This window comes from Pseudopipra pipra, chromosome 1, assembly GCF_036250125.1.
Source record: "Pseudopipra pipra isolate bDixPip1 chromosome 1, bDixPip1.hap1, whole genome shotgun sequence".
Classification (NCBI taxonomy): Eukaryota; Metazoa; Chordata; class Aves; order Passeriformes; family Pipridae; genus Pseudopipra; species Pseudopipra pipra.
Window position 1 is genome coordinate 52,398,239 of NC_087549.1, and position 19,218 is coordinate 52,417,456.

Here is a 19,218-nt window from a genome sequence, read left to right on the forward strand (position 1 = left end):
TAAAATGGATAATGAACAAAAAGAAAACCTTTAATCACCCTGATAATTTCAAAAAAGACTCCTATTAATCTGCCTTATGTTTCATGTGTGCTAATTAGAAATAAACTTGCTTATCAACAGCTTACGCCTTTGAACCATCTATTTGATTATAGTGTCAAAACAGGCAATCAGAACCTTATACTACTAACTGCATGTGCATTCAGTTTACAGAAGGATTCATACTCCTATTAAACATCTTTACAGAAATACAAGTTCTCTTTTAGTTCGCCATCAATTTTCACAATTGGTTTCACATCAATTTTCCTCAACCTCTTTGACAACCAGGAGAAAATAGAATTTCTGACTTTTAAAACTACTAAGAGATTAAAGCCCAAGCAAAGCAACGTATGCATACCTCCAAACACTAAAAATGCTTCAGTATCTTTACCATACCTTTAACATCTGGATCATCTATATGGGGTTCCAAATTTTCTATCATTTCTTCTAATTCCTTCCTTGTTGCCATAGGAATGCTTGGAGACACTGGCATAGTGAGTTCCTGTATTTCTCTATCAAGTTTTATATCAGAAGTCTGCTGAAGCTCAAAGTCAATATCTATTTCAGGAAGTGGAGTCCTCCAGAAATGGAAAGAGTTGTACAATTCCTGCTCTGAAAGAGAGGTTTCCTGTGAATTCAGTCCAGCCTCCTGCAGACCTGCTGTACAGCAATGAGAACTTTCCTCATTCTCATCCGCCATTTCCCCACAAGATTCTGAAGATAAAGTGCAATGGAAGGATGACTCAGTCTGGTAATCACTTTCCCTCTGGGAGTTATTTGTCACTGTATTTTGATCTTCCATGGCATTTTCAAGTTTTGTTGCAAGATCATCACCATCAACATGTGAAGACAGATCCTCTGTCCTGTTGTGCTCTTCCTCTGTTGTGACATCTTCTGTGGTCCTGACTTGTTCACTGTTGAGTGCCAAAGCAAATGAACATTTACAAACCAAAATAAACTTGTTGCAAACAGATGCTCTTGAAAATTCAAACACATGCTATCAATTTGTTATTTATCAAAGTGCATTTACTTACACCATAACAAAAAAAAAAATCATAGAATCACAGAATGATCGAGGTTGGATGGGCCCTCTAGAAGCTATCTGGGCCAAACCCCCCGTTCAAGCAGTGACACCCAGAACCTGTTGCCCAGGACTGTGTTCAGACAGCTTCTGAATATTTCAGATGATGGATACTCCACAGCCTCCATGGACGACCTGCAGTTGTGCTTGGTCATCCTCACAGTAAAATAAAGTGTTTCCTGATGTTCAGAAGGAACCTCCTGTGTTTCAGATTGTGGACATTGCCTCTGACCCTGTCACTGGGCACCACTAAAAAGAGCCTGTCTCTGTCCTCTTTGCACTCTCCCTTCAGGTATTTATGGACATAGATAAGATCCCACTGACCTCTCTCTTTTCCAGGCTGAAGTCCCAGCTTTCTCAGCCTTTCCTCAGAGGAGACATGCTCCAGTCCATCATCTTGTGGCCCTTAACTGGACTCTCTCCGGTATGTCCATGCCTCCCTCTGGATGGCAGCATTACCCTCAAGTGAATTAGCCACTCCTCCCAGTTTTATGTCATCAGCAAACTTGTTCCACCATCCAAATAGGACTGGACCCAGTATTGACCCTTGAGTTACATGACCAGTTACTGCACCACTGATCAGTGCCCTGTGGGCCCAGCCATTCAGCAGCCATCAATCCACCTCACTGTTTGCTCATCGAACCCAACTTCATCACCTTCTCTATGAGGTTCTTATGGGAGACCATGTCAAAAGTCTGCCTGAAGTCTAGGTAGACAGTATACACTGCTCTCCCTTGTCTATCAAGTGAGTCATTTCACCACAGAAGGTATCGTAACTTGTATTTTCAGTAAATAACTGAACATTTCGGTCTCTTAAAATGAGATTATTCAGATCTCTCCATATATCAAGATACTCAATTTATCCAAGTAAGTTAATTTTCGAAACTTGCAGTTTATACAGAAGAAAAACAAGGAGAAAAAAAAAATAGTTTGTAGATTTTGCAAGTTTACCTATTTTCCTGTGTAGAACCACAATCTTCTGTGTTTTTACCATCTTCTTCTTTAAAGTACTGGCCACTGCTGGATGGATTAGCAAAAGTTGATATGAAAGGCCCCAGAGACTGAAAAGCTGCTTGGCGGACCTAGTGGAAAGGGTCCAAAGGGAAAATAAAGTTATATATATAAATTTTGCTGTCTTATGAAACAGAAAATGTCAGCTACTAGGAACTGGAAGGTTCATAAGTGTACTAAGGAAGCTAGAGCAGAGGCTCTTGTCCAGAAAGAGTCAGCCAGCCGTATACATAAAGTGCCAAGTTAAAAAAAAAAGGTAAGAAAAAGAAAAAAGCAGGGTAAAACCAGTTAAATCACAGGTAACCGAGTTGACAGGCCTATTCCCCACAACCAGAGAAATCAGAACCTGTTAAGATAGTAGAAACAGGTATATTTGAAAGCTCAGCTGAGAATTTTAAAACTTGAAAGGAAAGCATCATTTACAGTGAAGAGACATTTCACTTCCAGAAGTTTGACTGATAAGCTCTACATTTCTTTCCCTTTACTATTTGGCTATGTTGTACATTTTCTTCTCCTGTCTCCTATTATTTAGTCTCTCCTTGTCAACAATTCTCTATCTCAATTTTTCTTATTTGATTAATTCTGCTGGGCTACAATTTGCATGACTTTCCAAGATGTTCCTATGCATAAGATCCTTGGTTCTCAGAAGCAGTCTGCTTAATAACAAACTTAAGGTTTAAGAGTAGATCTATAAGACAAGTAAAATAAATTAAAAAACCCAACAAACCCAAAAACCAACAACAAAAAAAATCCCACACTAGAAACAACAAAAAAATAAAATAATAAAAATCCCCACCAACAACATCCAAACCACCCACAAAATCAAACAAACCCCAAACCAACAACAAACTCCACTGCCCCACTCCCCCCAAAAAAGACATGGTGGTAGGGAACCTGAAGGAATGCAAGTAAGTCACATTAATTTTCCAGTTTTGTTAATGATTCTCAGCAATGTTAACTCGCAGGCAGTTCTGTAGCTAAAAAAAGCTATCCCACTGACACAGTTTTTCTTACATACTGCAGTGAAAATGTGAGGGACCCTACACTCATTGACAAACTAAGAACAATTTTGCTCGAGGTGCGTGAAACAGGTTATCCACACCTATGAGAAGTTTTATAAGGAGTACTGCAGCAAAACCCTTTAAAATGACAGCTATTCAAGAAATAAAAAGCAATTCTTACCCATCGTGAAGGATCACTAATCAAATTAATAAAAAGGGTTGACAATTTTGTCCTCCGGACTTCCTGTGATGTTGCACAAGAAACTGCCATGAAGCACTCAGCACAGGCTTTCCTAACTCCCCACACATTATCAGAGCAGAGCTGGAAAAACCTCGGCAGCTGTTAGGAACATAGTGAGTGAGTTTGCAAGTCTTAATAGGCAGCACTTGTTTCAAGGCAAGTTTTTTTTTTTCACATTCATTTCCTTCATCTGGTTCTCCACCCTCAGAGGAGTTAAGTTTAACATTTGCAAGACAAAGAACACACATTCAGTAGCACAACCCCTTCTAATCAGTTGCTTTCATGTTACTTATGGATACAGATAAGGAAAATTCACCTGTCTGAAGAACAGTAAGGAAATAGTAACTTTTTAACCTGTATTACACCACAAGAAAACCCACCAAAACAAACCAACTCCAAAAATATCCCCAACTCCAGCAAACCTATCATAAGACAAAACCTCATGTCTACACCATTCTTTTAAAGCTGGAACAAGAAAAATAAAGAACACTGGTGCATTATTAGGAAAAAATTCTTTACTGTGAGGGTGGTGAGGCACTGGTACAGGTTGTCCAGGGAGGCTGTGGATGCCCCATCCCTGCCAGTGTTCAAGGCTGGGTTGGATGAGGCCTTGAGCAACCTCGTCTAGTAGGAGGTGTCCCTGCCCAGGGCAGGGGGGCTTGAGACTAGATGATCTTTAAGGTTCCTTCCAGCCCTTAAGACTTTTTGACTCTATGATGAACATTTTGCCTATCAGAGACCACTTCAGGTGTAACATTCTAACTGATATGCAAAGGAATATCATATTCAGAAAGAAAAACTTTTCCACCTAAACTTCTCATCGTAAGATTTATCAATTTCTGACACCACCTACTCCAAAAAGCAGAACCTGAACTGCAAAGGGGAACAGGGGAATGAGAAAAACAGTATATTTGGTGCAGGAGAAAACATGTTTGAGCAGAGCAGTGGTTTTACTAATAAAACCAAAACACTTTAAAGTTGCTCAGATGCTTGGGTTTTTTGGAAACAGTAATGGTAAGGGTGGACAGAGTGAGGTACAGACATGCAGGTCCATCACATGCCTGCCTGGCTTGGAACAGGCACAGCGACAAGATGTAAGTAATGCAATGGCTGTTGCTACAGCTTTGTTTGCAATTATTGATGTTCAGCTGATCCTATACCTTGCATCAAAGTTTACTAGACTTTGCCTTTAACTGGAAAAAAAAAAAAAAAGCTTTTATGTCAGAAAATGAAATTTTATCATTCAGCTTTTTACACCCCTCCTTTTATTTTTATAATAATCCAAAAAGAGCAGAAAATGGCATTCTCTGTTATGGAAAGAGAACCCCAGCTGTCCTGCCACACACTATAGCTTTCAAATGAAATTTTTTATTTCATAGCCTAATCGCACCCTCTACAAAGTTTAAATCCAAATTCATTACACTAATCACTAAAAGGGCAGTTGTGTGAGAGAAGTCAATTTACATCCCAAATCAAGAAACAGATGGGATGCAAATCCACACAACTAAACTTCATTGCCAAATGGCTTGAGTCACTTAATTCAGAGGGAAAAATGCAGCAAATGCTGTAAGTACATAAAAAATGCCCTGAGGGGCACAGTAAGTCTACCTGTCCCAATATCACAACTGCAAAACACTGCAGTCTCTGGATGAATTCATCTACACTCTCTCTATATAAGCCCCTTGCTAATTCAGGGCACTGACTTATCAGCCTCTTCTGGACCTCAGCAAGCTCACTGTCCGCATCCTCAAGAGGAGAAAGCTTGAAGAGGGATCCCACTGACTGCCAAGCTGAGTTCTGCTCCCCAGCCCTGTCATGTCTCCAAACCCAGCAGCATCCACCAGCTCCTTGGACACACTAGGGGAAGGGGAGCACTGTTAAGGATCCTCTTCTCACCACTCCATCCAGCTCCCCGCTTTTCCATTTTGAACTTGTCTCTCTTCCCTTTACTTCATTTGTTATTGCCCAGCTTCATTTATTTCCTTTACCTTTCTTTCTCTTCCCCTCTCTTCCAGGAAGGCAAGTGAGGCTTTGTTTGAGGCAGGAAAACTGACTTGAAAAGATTAAATCCATGAACAGTAGCACTGAGTGATGTCAATTAAAGAGACCACATAAGCCTCACTGCTTCCAGCAGTTTATACCCTGTATCTGCAATCTCTCATTGCATTTATGGACATTAGAAGACATATTCCTGCCTACTTCTTGCCTGAATTTGCAAATACTCTGTCTCCACAGCTGTTTTCCCTACTAAGGGAATGTAGTAGTTGTCTAATCATTTTAGCTGTTCTTCTTTACCTTGTCCAGCTCCACTACTGGATTGTGTTAAAAAGAAAAACCCTTTAAGAAATGGCTTACCAGCATTTCTTCAGTGGCTTGCTGTCCAACCACACTGCAGATGTCTCCAAAATTGGCTGCACATACCTTGCAGACAGAATGCAAGAAATAACAACTAAGACAATAGTTTTAATACAGCAAAACCAAAGAGAAAAAAATAAACAACTTTTAAAACCATAAAAACATGTTTCGGTGCAAACTCATTATAAACCACTTTCCCGTTCCATCACTTTCCATGGTTTTAAAAAAAAAATAATTCCTAAAGATTAATCAGTCTTTTTTAATCACAGAAGAACCCCAGAACTTAAATGAAAAGGAAGTTTTATTCTCATAAAATGCATTCAAAGTGCTGTCAAATTAAAGAACATAAGCAGTTATCACAGGAAATAACCTAGTCAACAGCAGGGTGAGACCAAAACACAGCCTCAGCACCTAAATACCATGAGGGAGTACTGCTTTACTTCATCTTGACAAGTATCTTTAACTCCATCTATGCACAGAAATATGAGCCCAGGTGGCTGAGCTTGTATCAGTCACAGCTGGTTCATGTTTTCATGGCTACCGACACAGTCACAAGGAGATATGTCCAACCACACTGCAGATATCTACAGCATAAGGACAAGGAGGTTCTTTCTTTGTTTCTAATAATAAAGGTAGGGATTCTGGGAAAAAAAATCTCAGTACCCAATATAAAAATCTGTGGAAATGTGAGCTACAAAGAAACTCCCATAGCTTTCACTTTATGTCACAAGTGAGATCTAGCAGGAAAGTCATTTAGTCACATGCAAGTTCCAAGGTTGTGACACTCTTTTCACAGATAATCTAGACCAGATGCTCCTAATTCATACCTTACGAACATGAAACATTCTGCAGTCACAGCACATCTCGCAAAACCGAGGAAGAACAAGTCTTTCTGTGATGTCCTTTCCCACCATGGAGGCCATTTTACACATAATCTAATGGCAAGACAGACACTAATCAGGAATGGTTGCACAATACACTGTGTCAGTTAAGCAGAGGCTTTTTACATTTATTTTTCATTCTGATGCACATAATTTTCTTGAAAACTGTGAAAAATATTGAAAACAACCCCCCATGTTTTGCACTGAAAAGGTTTGGCCACTTCTGCAAAAATCTGGGTTTTCCCCCCACTTCCTTGTCATGACGTACCACAGCTGCAGAAGACATTGGACTTTCACTAAATTAAATCAAATTCCCTAATGGAGACAACTAGACTCTCAGAAATTACTCTCATACTTTTCCAAACAGACTTACAAAATAAAAAAAAAACAACCAAGTACAAGATTCTTTCACTACTGCAATACTTAATGAATGTGTACACATACAATTAACAGAAAATTCTTGATAATTAATATGATTAAGAGACTTCTAACTTCTGTATGATTTAAAGATTACAACATTCCACATTGATCATATGCAACTCCCTAACATGAAATTCCGTAAAAAACACCATACCAAAGAAAGAACTCTTCCCTCTAACTGCTCTTTCATTCTGATTTGTAATAAAACTTAAAAAAAGGGTAAAACAATTATTTTAAAATTTCCTAATCATGTCAGTAGAATTATTTAAATTCATTCTCCTGCAATAACAAATGATTGCTTTTCTAAAGTCTAGGAGGTTGGTAAGCTACAGAAACTTTTGTCAAGTTTCAATATCTTCAAAACCATGAAGACAGGTAAAACTGCTCTGCTTATACTTTATTCCCTTATGTATTTGTAAGCTCCATCAAGAAGCACTAGAAACTTGGTGTCAAATGAAACAGTGCTGGGGACTGGTTATTGTTTATGAGCCCAGACACATCAGGAAAGTAAAATATTAAATGAGGTCTCTCTCAAGCAAAAAGAAAAAAGTTCACCCAGCAGAAAGTATCAACATAAATTGCAACAATTCAAGGGAAACATAGGGAAACATCTTCAGCCATTTCTCTTTTATAAATTAACTAATTTGCTTACTATTTTAATTCAACATAAATTTTAATTATTAAGGTTGTGTCTAATGCAAAAAAGAAAATCACCAACCAACCATGAGTTAATCAACTCAGATGCTTATTATTTTGTCTGATAAAATGAAACAAAATCAATAAAGAGAACAGACATACAGTAAAGACCAATAGAACTGAGGCATCAAAGCTTTTACACTGATGGAAATTTTCCACATAGGCAATTAAAACTTCCATAAAACAAACAGACAAACCTGTAAAAAAACTAAAAAGCCAACACAGCAGATGCTTTAGAAGTCAATAAAATTAATCCCCTGTGCTGTCTTGTCCAGCTGGGTTTTTTTCTTTACAGCTTATATAAGCTGTTGAATTTAAATCTAAGCTTGACCGGAGCATAACACAGCATAGGAAAAGTTACAGATTTGTTACGGAGAAGAATATATTTTTTTCTCTTTAATAATGGATGTGCAACTTGGAAACACACGACCATCACTGCAATATCAAGCATTCAGACAAACTTCAGACTGTTGTGATTTGATACCGCTGTTACTTACAGCCACAGCCTCCGTCTTCACATCGTCGTTGCTGTCTGGAGCTGTCAGATCTATCAGAACAGGACACACTTTGGTCTCCACATCGTATCTCTCTATGAGTTCTTGCTCCAATAGAACTAACAGTGCTGCCTGGCTTGTTTTTCTTACCTATCATAAAAGGACAAAAATTGAACCAAGGAATTTGAAGAGAGGTTCTTCAGTATAAATGTGTCCTGTATTTTGGAAGCTGTACCTATATATCGACACACCCCCATACTAGTTGCACACAGTGAGAAGACAAGTGCTCCACGAGCACTTTGCAAACACTTCATGTTTGAAACAAACTGTGTTTGAACCCAAGAACACCTGCATATTGTAAGCTAAGGCAATGCTATTCTAAGTGTCCACCTCCATACTTCCCAAAACATGGGACAGCAATGTCAACAGGAGTAGTCATGGCATAATTCATGCAATACATACAGAAAAGCAGCACAATTAATTGAGAGTAACATAGGAATGTGAATTTTACTAAACAAATCCTCTTTTTCTGAGATTAACAAGCTTGGCTGGCAAGGAATAACTGCGTTTATTTCTAATGCATTTTAAATTCGGAGACACAATTTTGCTTAGTCCCATTTTAAAAAATTTGTACAAAAATAAGATACCCATTAATAATTGACTTCATAACTGGCTAACCCCTGCCTCTCAAAAGAGTAATATTATCAGAAGAGAAAACATTACATACAGCAAGAGACTACATATACTGCAATTCAGCAATTTTGAAAACACCTTTGAGCTCTTTGTTTCAGAGCTCACCAGCCAAATGAAGTATGGAGTATCAACAGAGGCTAAGACAATGAAAAGAATCTCTCTAGCAAAAAAACATCAAGCAGAAGTATGGTTGCTGTTTTACACATGAATTAGCAGAATATTGAAAATAATGTATCAGCTAGCATTAGTCAAGTCTGAAATGACTGGAGAAGCCTCTAGAAAGCTTTGGGCAAGCTAACTTTTACATGAAGAGAAACAAACCACAAGAGTTCAATTCAAAACCTTCATCAGATTGATAAACAAAGAACTGGTTATGAAGGCATTAAAAAACTGAATTATACCAAGGACTCAGGTTTTTCACTACTCTCAATGTTGTCATTAAATCACATGATGCTGAATTTAAATAATTTGGCATCACACCAGCTATTCAACTAGCTAGTAAACTCCTGGTAGAAGACACTTACCTGGTTATTCTGGTCTGCGAGGTATCGCACCACAATGGGTAGTAAGTATTTGGAAAAAGCATAGGGGATTGAAGGTCTGTTTTCTTGACAGAACATAGCAATATGAGGCACCTGTTCCATCAGCTCTGCCCGCACTGTTGGCTCTGTCAGGATCAAAATAAAACCAAAAAAGGCACAGTAAATGTTTACAAGCATACTCGAGATACTGCGAGCATAACCTTTTTACAGTCCTGTACATACCAAGTATGTTCTCAAGTGTTCATGCCAGTGTGTTTATGTCAAGCTTCGTTTTGACAATCACCATCTTTTTGCAAAACCAGGTAAAACTATTACAACTACACTCTGTACTGACCCATATTCTCAGTAAAAACCCAAGAACAGGTGTAAGAGAGCAAGTCACTGAACATTATGAGTACCAGAATCTGCCTAAACTCCTTATGAACATCATCCCCTTCACAGAAACCTGCTAAGCAGAAAGTCAACCCAAAACTAGTACTGCTATGAGAAAGAATGAATTGTGTGGGACTCTGGGCCACAGCCTCTCAGGCAGGAAAGATCCCACTGATCAGGACAACCAGCCATAAACGGAGATGCTGCTTCTCATCCTTTGCTTTTTAAGGCTACTGATGTCTTTGGCAGACGGAGAAGGTCCTGCATCTTTCCAGTTGCTTGTGTTAAACCTTTCAGGTATGTTTTTCATCAAAGCCGGTGATTATTTGAAAAATATTTCATTCAATTTTTAAATTCAGGAAATGGTTCACTGCTTCAATGAGTCCTAATTCCCATAGAACATGCACATATATTTGGGGGATGTTAGGAGAAGCAAGAGAAGAAATACAAGTGTGGATTAAATTCCAACTATTAGAAAAACAGATGCAATTTAAGAAGTAGGACATTATTACATGCCTGACAGCCCACTTGTCCAAAGAGGGGAAAAAAAATTCTGAACTAAGTAATTCTGCCCTTTTAGAACTTGCTGACATCTGTGGTTACAATTAGAGAACTGATTACCTATAAAAGCATATAATAAAACCCACCAAATACTCTCTAGTTACGCTAATTTGATTTACAATTTTTTAAATAGTAACATGTATACTGTTCACAGGATACATGTGCCTTAATGAATTTTTACCTATAAATTGTTCACGTAAAACTTGATGGTATGACCAGAACCATCTTCCTTGGAATATTTGTACTTAACACAGTACATGAAAAATACAACCTTTTGTTAAAAAGAAGCATTTAACTCGCATTTGCATTCAACATGGCCAATATGTGCAGCACTTGGCTTTCTTGAACACTGATTACAAGTGTAAACTTAGGCCTGAATAAAACATAACAAAGACAAAGCAAGTACCATGCTGTGCGCAGTCTTTTCTTCACTGAGCACAAAAGAACAGAAAAGATCACAGTGCACAAAGTAATCAAACGCCTACGGGCTCCACTCTACTTCTTTCCCTACAGACTTAAATTACTTTTCTTATAGAAAAACATATCAAAATCATAGACTTACCGAACTGTTTGGGTTGGAAGGGACCTTAAAGATCATCTAGCTCCAACTCCCTGCCATGGGCAGGGGCACCTTCCACTAGACCAGGTTGCTCAAAGCCCCATCCAACCTGGCCTTGAACACTTCCAGGGACCTCTGCAAAGTTTACGAAACTACAAAACTAAATCCCAGATAAATCAATAGTGAATAGGTTTGCTATTCATTACAATAAAGTAAAAAAAGCCTTCCAGTCTGCTCTGTATCTCTTCTCAAACATTGTCAAGAACACACAGGACAAAAGTCTTTTTGAAATCCATAAGCAATACTGAAATCCTGAAGTTTGCATTGAAGAAGTCTACTCAAACTATGTCAAAGTTTTAGCAGACCTGAATTAACAGAATTTAACAGATACAAAAGGCTAAACTCTAGTTTAGTGAACACTGTTTGTAGCACTAAGCATGACAGCTGATCAAAATAAGCACCTGTAAATAGGACAAACTAATAGTTAATTGTGAAAGCTGAAGTCTACATACCATAGTAATGCAAAGAAAGAAAGTATTTCTATTGTAGTAACTCATCTTTCGCTTTCTTACAAAAATTTGCCAAAGCAGTCCTTAGAACACAAGCAGGATAAGCTGCAATTCTTCATTAGGATGAGGGTGAGGGTGTGTCAAGCCAAGTAGATCAGCTGTTTTCAAGAGTTAAGTTGGCAAAGACATCTATTTTCCTCCTACACTTAATTCTGGTCCTCTTATCTGTCAAGGCCTAGCTTCTTCAGTTCTGTAAGAGGGGTTTCAAATGTGCTGGAGAAAGAAGTCCTTTAACATGTTAGCTTGTACATGTCAACACACTTTTTTCTATCTTGTGTGACAATCTGCCCAAAGGAGGCTGAGCTAAAACCTTGCAAACACCCTCCATCTGCAACTGCCCAGTATCCGACAGAAAGCATAGCAACTACAAACTGAAGAGTCCTTCCTTGCTGAGCATGTTTTGAGACAGAGAAAGCCATTAGCACTGTACACAGTCCCACTTCCAAGAGTAACTCATTTGAAAATGCTGCAGGTGGCAGAGCAGAAAGAGGAACCATCAAGCTGGGCAAGAAGAGATGGAAGGCTGAGAGATAAGAGACAAGAAGGTAAGACTAGCAACTTAAGGGAAGGGAGATAGGAACTTGATGGACAAGAAATGGGAAACAGAGTCCAAAGCCAGGGCTGGAGGAATGTGTGCCCACCTTTCCCATAAGGCTGTTATTTCAAGACATGCCCAGGACATGATCTAGGGGTACAAGAGGCTTATGTCACAACACTTATCACTAGGATCTCGTTCTCACTTCCTGGGACTCATGCCTTGTTTCTTACAGCAGAAAGAAGATGACTTGGGGGGTGGGAGGGGAGAGTAAGCAAAATTAATTTGACTGAGGCTGCATGTTTGGCAGCAGTGCTTCTTCAATTGTTTCTGGATTTGCTTCGGGCAGTTCCCACCCTCCCAGAGGCAAAACCTGCAGCTTCCATTTATGCCAATGCAACTGTTTGTGCAGCCAGACAACAAACCATATCAAAGAACTCATATGGCTGATGCAGCTTTTGCCCCACCACAGCAGCATCATCAAACAGCAATAACTGACACTTAGATTGGTTTCCCTGTGCAATCACACACTTTGCTCAAGTAGCAGGACTGTCTGATGACGGAAGCAAGCAAGTGATGGTAAGAGAGGGTGCAGGGACAGAATAAATGGAACAAAATGCTGAGAAACCAAATTTGTTCCTTTGCTTAGCATGAAGCTGTGCAAAATGCTCAAGCCAGGCTCTTCACTGAGTAACTGCACATTTGGATTGTAGTCCAAACTCTGTGTCTTCACTGCTGAAGAAATACCACCTCTGCAATCAAAGCCAGTAAGAGCTCTGTACTAAGCCTAACATGAGCCATGTATAAAGCTTTGGACACTGGGCACTCAAAATGAGCAGACTGTTTTGACAACTCTTTGATAACTCTTCAGTTTACCCACCCACTGATAAAGTAATGGCAACACTCCCTTTCACTAAATTGACCAGGTTTGCTGTGAAATTGAATTAATGAATTTCTGTATGAAGCATTCCAGTAAGAGAGAGCAACATGCACCAAAAACATAAGATCCTTTTTCCTTCAGAACAGGGTTCATCTATTATGCAGCACTTATGTCAGCTGCCTGACAATACTGAAGATCTGCAGATGTAAAGTGAGCCCCTTTCTTCCTGAGCTACTAAGTAAGCTCTGGCTTAGTGAGGAACACAGGCAGATGAGATAATGCAATTAAAGATTTGAAAAATTAATGCCCAGGAACGAATTAGAACTGTAAAGTCACCTTAGCTCTTACATTCCCTAACTTTTAAGTACACAGCTCTGCGATCTGTGCAAGGTCAATTGAAACCAACAAACAAGTGAGCACTGTGCACGTAACTGGCTGTGTAACACAACACCATAATTCGCTATCAAAAGGGGTTTGTGCTGCTCTGGGGAATTACTGCTGCTATGCAAGAACCTGAACCATAAGCCTACCAATTTAGATAAGAGCTCAATTCTTCCAAAGGCTGAAGCATATGTTCCACTGTGTACTGAATAGAGCCTAATCTTGCAGTCTGATGCTGTTACAGTAAAGTTGTTTTTTTTTTTGCATTATGTTTCCTCAAGACCCAAGCAACAATGCCAAAAAAATACACTGGAGAGCTTTCTCATTCCCTTCATCTATTCCTCAGCTTTGTCTTTAGCTTCAACATGTGGCAGCTCCAAGCACAGATTCCAGCAGACTTCAACACATGACAGTGTCTACCACTTCAGTTTAAACTTCTCTGTTGTTTATAATCAAATTTACGGTTTGGTCATTGTGCTGGTTTTGGCTGGGACAGTGTTAATTTTATTCATAGTAGCTGGTACAGGGCCATGTTTTTGATTTTTGCTGGAAACCGTGTTGATAACTCAGAGATGTTTTAGTTACTGCTGAGCAGTGCTTACACAGAGCCAGGGCCTCTTCTGCCTCTCACATCATCCCACCAGCAAGCAGGCTGGAGATGCCTGGGGAGCTGGGAGGGGACACAGCCAAGACAGTCAATCCCAAGGGACGAAAGGGACATCCCATACCATATGGTGTCATGTTCCACATATAGACCTGGGGGAAGAAGGAGGAAGGGCAGGGGGAACCTTCAGAGTGGTAGTGTTCATCTTCCCAAGTCACTGTTACGCATGATGGAGCCCTGTTCTCCTGGGGATGGCTGAACACCTGCCTGCCCACGGGAGGCAGTGAATGCATTCCTCTCACATTCACAGTGAGAACACGGGCATCATCCTGAGTTGTTACTTTCCTTACTCCTAAATTTAAGGCAGCTTAAGCACTGCTTCCAGCACAAATCCAAAACAGGGGCCCATATTAGCTACTATGAAGAAAATTAACTCTACCTCAGCCAAAACCAGCACAGTTATCAACATAGGGAATGGAGCATGGCAGTATGAGTTAAAATTATTACATGCAGCTTCTTAAAGCATAAGAGTATCCAGTTGGGGAAAATACTGCGTTACAAATTTTTTTGCACTGTACAATACAGTCAGGACCAGGCTTCCACACAGTATAAACAAAATCTGGGTGGAGCATTTTGCTTCATGTCAAGTTTCTATTTTAGGCACTCTGGAAAAATCACTGTGTACAGTTTTGTTCTCCATAACACTTGCCTGGAACAGTATTTTTTCTGTTTGGCAGAGGAAGTATTTTTAAATGCTGCTCTTTTCAAACTATCTCCTGAAAGTACAAGTCTATGCCTTAAAGTAGCAATGTACTAGAAAAAAAAACCCTGAAATTTGTCCAAACAAAAACTTAGAAAAGAAGTACTAATATAAAAAAATTAGATCTGAAGAAGCAAATTCATGTTTGCTTTTCTTACTCATTAGTGTTTTATTTCATTCTATCAGATCTTGCGTATTCTCTACAGAATTATACTGAATTGAGTTTTAGAAATCAAGCAAAATCAAGAGAATGACAAAGGACAGTGAAAATAGACTTCCATTTCTTCTATTTGTGAAACAGTTTTGAAAAGAAGTTGCCCGAATAAAATGATGCAGTTCTACCTCTCTTGATTTCCAGCATGAAACCACATGAAACCAGCAGTATATTCCAACCAACATCTCCAGAACCTGGGCAGACTTTCATCTGCAAACATAAACCTTCAATTTTAGCTATTTCAGAAATCATCACTTAAATCAACATCCTAAACCGAGTCCAAAATCATAGAAGCAATTAACTGTTTCTTCATCCATGAAAAAAACATTTCCCTAGAATTTGACACCATCTCTCATGTAAGTAATGTGCCAACATGCTCACCTAGCTGCTACTAGCACATACACTCAGCTTTCATATATAAATGTGTTTCATCCCTGCTGAGGCTTCTGTATTCCACTTCAGCTATAAGGAAGCAAAGCACCACAGTTAGCTGTATGCTGGAAATTATAAGGGGATTATTGCATGGTATAATACCAACTAATTGCTCCAGAACAGCTACTTGTAAATCAAGTAATTATTCCAGAGCCACCTCATAACTAGATTTATTTCACAATGCTTTATTCTGCAACAATGTCCAGTATTTAGAATAAAGTCTGCAAAGCTTCCATTATCCCAATATGACCACTCTGGAATACAAGCAGCAGTGAATTTCCACTACATTTGCGAGGGGCTATAAGGTTTTTGTGTTGAAAACTGTATACAAAGAATAACTACTGATGATATTAGTGCCACTTTAAATGACAACTGTGATGTTTTAAGTATATCTGAATAATAATAATATTGCTTTTTGGTCTTATTAAGGGTTGTGAGCAAGAAGGAAAGGTGCAAGTGCACAGCTCTGCATTAACGCTTTCACTCTTTAAAAAACAACTCACAGAGTCATCCCAAGTTGGAATGGACCCACAAGGATCATCAAAGTCCAACTCCTGGCCCTGCACAGGACCACCCCAAGAATCACATCAAGTGCCTGAGAGTATCATCCAAATGCTTTGTTAACTTTGTCAGGCTTGGTGTTGTGACCACTTCCCTGGGGAGTCTGTTCCAGTGCCCAACCATCTTCCGGATGAAAGACCTTTTCCTAAGAGCCAACCTAACACCTCATACACACACACAGCTTCAAGCCATTGAATTTGGCAACAGGCAAACAAAAATATTGATTTATATGTTCTAGAGAAAAATCAGCAGAGCAGAAAACACCTTCACACCCTTCCCTGTATAGATCCCCGTTTCTGTATTCATCCTGAATATAAGATCCACAGCATACAAAGGTGCTGATCTGCCAACAGCATGGCCAATAGTACTGGGATTGTATCCACGACTGTTCTCAAAGTGAATATCACTTGCACGATCAAAGACAAATTTAAATAAATTCTACAGTCTGTCATTCAAGCTTTATCTATCCTCTTCTTTCCCAAAGATAGCTTTCCCTTTCCTTCTTTTTTGCCTTCTATTGACACCCATATTTTTCTTTTTGATTTCTCTCATTTCCTGTTTTATCTTTCTCTCCAACTTTCCTACCTTTTTTTAAGACATAAGAAAATCTAGACAAGTAGAAATACACTGTAACCAGGGCTCATCCCTTCTATCTTAGGAGTCCAGCAGAAAGGCTGACGTGTCTGACGTGTGCTGTTTCAGCAGTCATGTTCTTTTCTCTCAGTAACCAGAAATGGATTTCTTACTGGCTTGTTACAGCAAGGAGTGAAATACAGACTAATGAGAGAGGGTACAGTCATCGTTAGTCACCCATCAGATGCATGGAGAGACAAAAGTTTATATCAACCACAGGAAAAAATTCTTAGCGTAGCAGGAGGTGGGAGATGAGGTATGGAAAATCCTGAAACACGAAGATGTGGAAGGGAAGAAAACACAGCTGGAGATAGTGACAGCTGGGAAAGACAAATATTAGCACTGCCATTAATACTGCTTATATATGAAGACTTTTTTAAATTAAATGCTGCAGTATGTGCTATTCAACAGGTATTGTTGGCATCCCTCACTATACCAACAGCAGTAATTGAACCTTAGTAAAACCATTAAGCACACTATTAAGTAATTAAGGTTGTGAGGCCATCCACATTAAGCCTGATTATAGAGCTTCAAAACTTAACAACCAATTAGTCTAATAATTGTTTTTAAGATCAGTTTGTTTTGCAAACTGCATTCACAACCGATTTTTGCAGTAAAGGGACTACTTTTTATTCAGAAGAAAAAAAATTCTAGTTGTCTATATGCAAGTGAAAAAGCACTAGTTCTTCAGGACATCACTTTTTCTGCCATCATTTCTTTAGAAAGATACCTATATGTATGTATTTCATACTACAGTAAATTACCACACATATTTTAGAAATGAAGATAATAGGCTTTTTAAGAACCCTCAGAAAATAAGATGTAAAGCTTCTGGTGCCTATTACAAGCACACTAAGCAAAATGCCAATAATGCCATAATTCTGGCTAAGGCTAACTTTCAAAGCCAGTTAATCACACTTCAGCACACAATGATGAAACCTTGTAGCATCTAGGCCATTCACAAGCTGGTACCAAAACAAAAAGTTTGAATTATACTAATTTACTCAAGTGAAAAAAAATCAGACATAAGGCCCTTGTTCAAGCTCACACAAGTCTGGCTAGTCTACATTTGAGAATGAGAACACCCAGCTGTTTTAACACAAAGATAAGCATTTTATCTTTAACAAGGGTTTATGGGGGCTAACTCCACTTTTGCCAAGCACTGAGCTTCTATGCCAAGCTGCTTCTCAGCCTGCATAGATTCAAAGATACCATAAAAACATTTAAGTAGAAAGTCATACCTAATATCCTTAAAGAAACAGAGAAATTACAGAAGTGATTAAAAAGCAAATTCAGAAGCAATACAAGGTATCTCAGCTGTAACTACTCTAAGGAACTCAGTACCAAAGACAGTAGGGAAGTCCAGAGTTCAGGACTGAAAAATACCAGTGTTTGTTTTCATTGCTGTAGTTGGGTGTTGTGTATGCTGGGTATACTCCTCAATTCCAACCTCATTATACCAACTACTGCCAAAAAAAGGAAAGTACCTCACTTTCTGTGACTTGATTTGGCAAGAGAAGACAAATACCTCAAAATGTTAAAAGAATAGGCATAAGACTAATGAGTATCAGCAATTAGAAATGAGAAGACTTGTACTTAGTCATAGTTGAGTTTGACTTCCCAAGTCTGTTTTTGTTTTTCTTTATTTATGCATTTAAACATGACAGATCGCAGGATAGCTCTATCCATACAAATATCTGGCTCTAACCAAGCAAGTTAAAACACACAGATACTTTAACAATATTTTCTGATTCCAAATTCAGGGGCTTTTATGTTTTACAGATAAATTGGAAAAAATATTGTAAATGGAAAGCAGCATAAGGTAAGACAAAAAGTAACAAGTCTAGTAATAGCAACTTTAAACACACACACAAAAGTAAGCTCCAAACCATGCAACAAAACCAGAACCCCCAAACAAAAAATGAACAGAGCCCATTGTGCTGCAGTATGAATAACAGTCAAACACATATATTAAGAAGATACAAAGGAGATCTAGTTCCCTAATGAATTTTCACATGGCTTCAGACACAAGGATATTCTAATAACCTGTCTTACCGAAACCAGCTAAGTCCAATACTGCAACTGCTAGAGGCACAAGACTCACAGTTAAGTTTGCAGAAATTTAATTTGCGGGGCAGATGCAGAATCCAGTGCTACTAGTTTGGCAGATCTGAGACAACTTCTACAATGCAGGAAAAGCCTGAACTGCTGCTTTTACTGACGCTGAGAAAATATCAACCCTGACTAAAAATGTACTCCACCCTTGTTAAAGGCAACAAATTGATTTTAGCTCAACTCTTGGCTTCCACTGCATTTCTGCCTAAACAAACTTCAATTTGACACACTTAGTTGGTCACCAATGAAAAGCCTAAGGCTACAAAGTTGCTGCAAGAGACGATTCTCCCTGGACACATTTGTCCCATATTATAAATTGAAGTGAAGCTTCATAAAGTTTCTGATGCTCCAAACTGTTCACAGGATCACACAAACAGGCATTGTATATTCAGATTTCAGAAGCAGAGCTTTGCTAGGAAAGCACTCCAGAAGCAGTAGTATGTCAGTTTTCTCAATTAAAGACATATTTTATCGAAAGTGAATAGTGACTTCCCGCTTAAAGAATCCTTGGAGAGATACTCAATACAATTATGTAATGCTTACAACAGGCTATTTTTCCTGGCTAAACAAGGACATTCCCTCAGAAAAATA

At 38.8% G+C, this 19,218-nt stretch overlaps 1 protein-coding gene and 1 non-coding gene across 12 annotated transcripts in view; both read right to left on the minus strand.

The window, feature by feature from the left end:
* The window catches only part of PPP4R1 (protein phosphatase 4 regulatory subunit 1), a 65,156-nt gene that overhangs the window by 18,684 nt on the left and 27,254 nt on the right, over positions 1-19,218 (minus strand). For 10 of the 11 annotated variants that reach the window (XM_064656831.1, XM_064656857.1, XM_064656865.1 and 7 more), the window contains 7 exons: positions 9,434-9,576; positions 8,220-8,366; positions 6,553-6,660; positions 5,726-5,791; positions 3,311-3,469; positions 2,069-2,199; positions 433-950 (listed from right to left, as the gene is read on the minus strand). In XM_064656831.1, coding sequence (XP_064512901.1) covers positions 433-950; positions 2,069-2,199; positions 3,311-3,469; positions 5,726-5,791; positions 6,553-6,660; positions 8,220-8,366; positions 9,434-9,576 — 1,272 coding nt within the window. The remainder of the gene's footprint in view (positions 1-432; positions 951-2,068; positions 2,200-3,310; positions 3,470-5,725; positions 5,792-6,552; positions 6,661-8,219; positions 8,367-9,433; positions 9,577-19,218) is intronic. The other variant, XM_064656881.1, reaches the window with a different exon arrangement.
* LOC135406037 (U12 minor spliceosomal RNA) lies at positions 14,180-14,279 on the minus strand. The gene has a single exon (XR_010426120.1). It is a non-coding gene; the product is annotated as a U12 minor spliceosomal RNA (small nuclear RNA).